A 6,047-nucleotide genomic window follows, 5' to 3' on the forward strand; every position below is an offset into this window, starting at 1 on the left:
ATCTTTTACAACATGGTTTGACGTCGGTAATTGCACAATCAAAGGGTGAATCCAAATGACCTTAGGAAATTAAGCAGCTTATTAGACCTTCATCTTTTTTCGAAATGACTTAGCTGGATTAATTCCAACATCAATTGTCAACTAGAGAGAAACCTTCAGCGCTTTAACTTCAACGCTTTACTGGATCTGGAAACTAACCGCACTATCAAAAATAAAATATTTTTTATGGCTTCTTTCACATGAGAAACTTCCAACCAAATCACTTCTATGCTACAGAAATATATCACTAATAAACCATACTGTCCGAATTGTACTAATATCCGAGAGGATATCCCACATATCTTTCTACACTGCAAACGAGCAAGCACCTTGTGGCGTCACCTCCGTATTAAAATACCTACAACTAATCTCATGCACTGGTTACACAAGCTCTGTACCTCACATACACCAATTCAATTAAACTCCAACACTTCTATACCATCTTTCATCTTAACACTCATCCTCTTGTGGCAAACTTTCGCTAAACCGCAATAATAACCATTTCAAAAATCAAAACCACTTAATAGACACCGCCATAATCATCTCTCTAGCATCTCAAGTCTACTATTTAACAAATATTCCTAACAAAAAAACTAAGGCTAAGAGAGAAATTACCCCTTGGGCTAAACCACAATCATTACATATTAAACTCAACATCGACATGGCTTATGACCCAACAAATCACCATGGAGGAGCAGGAGTAGTGTTTCGCGACTTCACAGGACAATGGATCTACGGCTTTGCAACACATCTACCAAGTAAAAACGCCCTACAGGCTGAACTACTGGCACTCTACCATGGATTGACAATTGTTGCGAATCGAAGACTTTGTCCATTATTTGTTGAAACAGACTCGTAGGTATTACTTCAAATACTTCAAACGGGAAGCCCAAGATACTTACAACTCATAACAGCTTGCAGGTCAATGATCCACGAACTCAACATACAACAACTCAACCACGCAACGAGAGAAAGAAATGGAGTTGCGGATGCACTGACAAAATTTGCAAAATCAAACACATGATCACCCCCACACCCAATCTTGTATTTTGAAGAACCTCCCCCCCACCCCTCGTTTACCCTTATGCACCTACATTATGATGCAACTGGCATGTCCAACCCCCTTTAAATTATCTCATGTATTGTCGCACTCAATTATTAAGTATCAATACAAATCCTCCTTCGAGCAAAAAAACAACACTTACAGAATTTATTGGCAATGCTTATGTCGCATAAAATTGAGAAAAAGGATAAATAGGATTCCTACACTATGGGATACTTGAACCTTGAGGACAAGGTTCTTTTTGAGGACGGGAGTATCGTTGTGAACCAACCTTACTTGGTAAGGGATTATGGGCCAGAAATGAAGAACGTGGCTGACCCATTTGGGACTATTGGGCCAAGAGCTAAAGGCCCAATGATTGAACAAGCAAACAGAATACTAGCACATTATATTTGGGATCCAGGGAAGATACGGGGATGGTGTTGAAGAAGAAAATGTCTGCTCCTCTCATCTCCTTGCTCTGTGTCTAAGCTTCTCATCTCCCTTCTTCTATGGTGTATTTCTGTCCTCTCCTCCCTCTCAATTATCTCTCAATTATCCCTTACTGTTTTATTGTAATTTCTAGTATTTGTAAGTCCCTTTAGTGAATCAATATAGCTAGTTGGGTTGGTTGTTATTCGGTTCGTTACAGATGATGTCTTGATCAATAAGAATTCTCTGCCCTCTTACTTTATATTTGATTTCCTTATTCGTTGTTTTCATTATTTCTTGCCATGTATATCTGAGAAAGTGTATCAAATTGATTGTTTGGTGCCCTAAAAATTTAATTGATTTGACTAGATTAAACATGTATAAATTCAACAATAAAAGGGAATTGCAAGAGGGGTTGCTTCTATAGTGGTTCAAAATTGAGAAGATTAACCAATAAGACTATGCGGGGTAAAGTTGAAATTGAGGAGGCTAGATAATAATATTTCTGTACTTAATTGGTTGATTCAGAAAACCTTGAAGTAAGGAGGCTGATTTTTCAATTATACCATGTAAGCTCCGTGATATGTTTTTATTTTTGCTATTTCCATTAATTTGTTTGTTGCTTTGCTGTTATATTTCTGCTAATAATCGTTGGCAATTTTTATTAATTAACTAGTTTTTCAGTACGCGCGTTACGCCTGTATTTTATTCTAGGTAAACAATTTCAAAAGATCAAAAAAATATTATATGAAATTATGAATTATAAATTAAAACGTGAAGAAAAAAGTGTAAGTTTGTAAAAAGATGATTATTGATCTTATATAGCTAACTCAATAAAGTAAGAAATTATGTCTGATAGACGTCCTCAATTATCTCAATCGAGATACTACCATAAAATTTATTCTAGTTTTATTAATCACTTTCGCATAAGTAGAACTAAAACGTGACATTTTGAATCATCTTTGGAAACATTTGTTTTCAAAAGCTATATCTTAAAAATACTTATTATATTAAATCATCTTCTAGAATGCAAAAACTCTTATTGTTTTCCAATAAATAATATTTGACTTCAGCAATCAGAAGTAATACTAAGCAAAGCAATAACGTAAGATGTGCATGGGTGAGGAACTAGTAAACAACGGCTACAAAGAAGATTGATGGAACTTAACTACTATCCTAATGTATAATGAAATGTTTCTTGTAGTTAGTAGGTAGAACTGAGGCCAGGGAAATGAAAAGCTAAAATCTGGGGCGCTTATGTCCAGATTAAGCTCGATTGCAGGTTGTAAATATTTTTGAGAAATGAAAGTTCTTTAATTACCATTATGCATTGATGTCGCAGTTAGAAAAAGACTTGTAGCAGCTTCAAGAACAAAATCATACAGCTGAACAAGTTTTGGGGGACAGGTCTCAGCAGATTGGACGGTTGCTACAAGAAAAGGATATCATCAGGGAGAGGGTTAGAGCAATTGCTGACTATATCGTCATGAAGTGCCATGAATGTGAATACATGACTAGAAGCACTTTCTTTGCTGTGGTAATGACCTTCGTCTGCCAAATAATGAGTGACCTGGAGCGTCTTCAAGGGGATCTTGCGCACAGGCCCGTGACAAGGCCGACTAATGTCCCACGGGCCCCTGGAGCAGTTAAGGCATTAATGTATTCATGATTTTCATTCGAGTCTGTGTTTTCATTTTCTTTATTGGAGTGTGTTAGTCTGTTTTCGAGTCTATATTTTCATTTTCTTTATTGGGTCGGTTAGTCCATTTTTGAGTCTGTATTTTCATCTTTATATTGGAGTCTATTAGTCCCCCTTTTCGAGTCTGTTAGTTTAAATTTTGTAGGATGAGTCGTTGTAATCAAAACGTTTTACGAAAACATTGAAAACCCCAAAATGTTTTTTTATTTATTTATTTTACACTTATTCCCAGAACTACGCTTGGTCTGATTCATGCGGCGTTATGATACGTAGGCAATCCCCATAGGATTCGATCATAACCAGAAAAGAAAAGAAAAAAAGAAAAAAAAGATGAACAAAAAAAGAGAGAAACCAAGAAACTGAGGGAAGGAAACAATGGCAAAACAAGAGAGATAAATGAGGGAATAAAGAACAATGAGAAATCAAGCAAAGAAAGGAAGAAATGGCAAAGAGAGAAGTTGAAAAATAGAAATTAGGGAAAGTCGGGATGACACAAGCAACCGATCAAATGCATAATAGAAATGGTTAACTGTTTAGGTGCATTACATCCCTAATATGCGATTGCCTATCTGTTAATCTCTAATCGCTAACAAGTTTGTTGTTGATTTCAGTACAAGCAGGTGGTTAGTTTGTTTGGCATTCTGGCAACTCATCTGTACAACACCATGTCCAAAAACAAGTTGATCATGGCTAACCAAGAACTGGATGCAAGTGTTATTGATCTGTCGAGAGAGGGGGAAAAGTCTTTAAGTACAACTATCAATGAAAATAGGGTACATTCCTGAGTGTTACACAACCAGGTAATTTGATTGATTTTCTCAATATGGCTTAAAGAAACATTTTTTGAGTGAGGATTTCATCATCATATTAAACGTTTGAGCCCTTGATATAGTGCCATGTGTACATATCTATTACAATATAAGTTTGAGTTAGATATTTTTTCACTTGGGTTCACTAATTTATTTTATTAAAATATAACCAATTATTAAGGAAAATCAAGAATGTCCTAGTTCATTTTCATCAAACCAAGCTCTAAGCGATCTCTTTCAAAGTGATCCCTGCTCAAAACCCTGGTGAATATATTTGCAATTTGCTCTTATGTGTTGGAGAATTTCATAGTTATGTGTTGCTTCTCGACATTGTCTCTCAAATATTAATGTCTCACATCAATGTGTTTGATTCTTTTGTGATGGACCAGGTTATTTTTCATGTTCATTGAACTTGTGTTATCAAAGAATATGAAACACGTTGAATCATTACTCCATAGTCCTCCAGTTGTTGCTTAATCCATTTGACTTTGTCCATATTTTTCTTCTTTAGAAATAGTAGAAGGAGAATTAAATGCGTATAGTTGTAAAACTAAATTAAGTGAGGAACATAAAAAGAGAAAGAATTTTTTTTGTACTAACTAACGTTAGAATGTTTACCTTATTTGGAATAGTAGAATCTTAATTTACTTGGAAGTCCTAAATATTTGGATTTAAATCCTCATAGCTCAAATATGGAAAACATTTAATAACTAAAATTTTAATCGACTTCGAAATCCTAAATATTTGAGAAATTATTAAATGATTATTTTGTCGAATGTGAAAGTAATTTTTAAAGGATAAAAAAGGCGAACAACATTTTGCTAACGACCTTCGTGCTTTTAATATAGTATAGATAGATTATTTGTCAATTGTATCATGTAAATGTCTTTCCCATGTCAAATATTTATAGTATTAATTGTCTATTTGTATTCACAGAGTTCCTCTAAAAAAAAAAATTAAACAACTCACCACCAAAAATTGTGGTTGTGGTGGAGTAATAAGTGCTCCTCTATCTTTAATCAGAGGTTACAGAATCGAGCCCCGGATATGGAGTCACCTTTTGGTAGGGAAAGCTTTACCCCTCAAAGTGGGATCTTCCAGTACAAATTCAAATTGGTCGGGCTTCAAAGCAAATTCCAAACACGAGTAAGAAACCAAATGAAAAAAAAAACAATTATAAAAATTCATTGCGCTTCAAGAATACACCAATATATAATTATCGATTATAAAAGTTGTGCTACTACTAGCACAACGTCTAACTTCCCAAACTTCCCAATGAATGAACAATTTTCTTACCCCATAAATCTTATTTGAAATAAGTTATTATATTTAATAGGAAATAGTGTTCAGTCATACTAGCATATTTGAAGCTTAAGCAGAATCACGTAAAACACAAATGCAAAAATAAAAAGGAAATCTTTACATGAACCGCAAAAATTAGCAAACATTTGCAACAAACGAGTGATTTGGAACAAGAGTTTCGAAGAACATGCTCAACATGCAAGAAGTTGAATCTTGATCTTCTTTAGCATCCCTATGATATCTTTCATGTCGATCCTTCTTGCAAGAGATTCAACATAGCAATCTAGTGCCACTTTCATGATCGATGCCACACAATTTAGCTTTTTGTTTAAGTGATTATCATGTGGTGTCATGAAGTTGGCATCTACAACATCCACTATTGCCTCTGGGAGCGAACAACACACCCATTTCTTCAAGCTAAGATCCCCCTCGAACATTTCATCGCTAGGGTTTTTCCTTGTAAACGTTTCCATCAGCATGATCCCGTAACTATAGACATCACATTTTGTTGACACCAATCCATCCAGTCCATACTCTACTCTCAAACAAATTTAAAATGTTGACATTTATATTGGTGGAAAAAGGAAAGGAAATCAACGTTCAAAGCATAAAAAAACGTACCTGGTGCAATATAACCCAATGTTGCTAAGGTTTTAGTGTATAAATCACTCTCATCCTCACCAAGAAGTTTTGAAATGCCAAAGTCACTAAGGTTGGCTACCAT

General features: G+C 35.0%; 1 protein-coding gene across 1 annotated transcript; it reads right to left on the minus strand.

Moving 5' to 3' along the window:
- Positions 1 to 5,514: 5,514 nt before the first annotated feature.
- Positions 5,515 to 6,047, minus strand: LOC138878711 (receptor kinase-like protein Xa21). Its single transcript, XM_070158397.1, has 2 exons — positions 5,945 to 6,047; positions 5,515 to 5,858 (listed from the first exon to the last, which is right to left on the minus strand). The coding sequence occupies exons 1-2, from the start codon at positions 6,045 to 6,047 to the stop codon at positions 5,515 to 5,517; spliced, it is 447 nt and encodes a 148-aa protein (XP_070014498.1).

Source organism: Nicotiana sylvestris, chromosome 9 (genome assembly GCF_000393655.2).
Source record: "Nicotiana sylvestris chromosome 9, ASM39365v2, whole genome shotgun sequence".
NCBI lineage: Eukaryota > Viridiplantae > Streptophyta > Magnoliopsida > Solanales > Solanaceae > Nicotiana > Nicotiana sylvestris.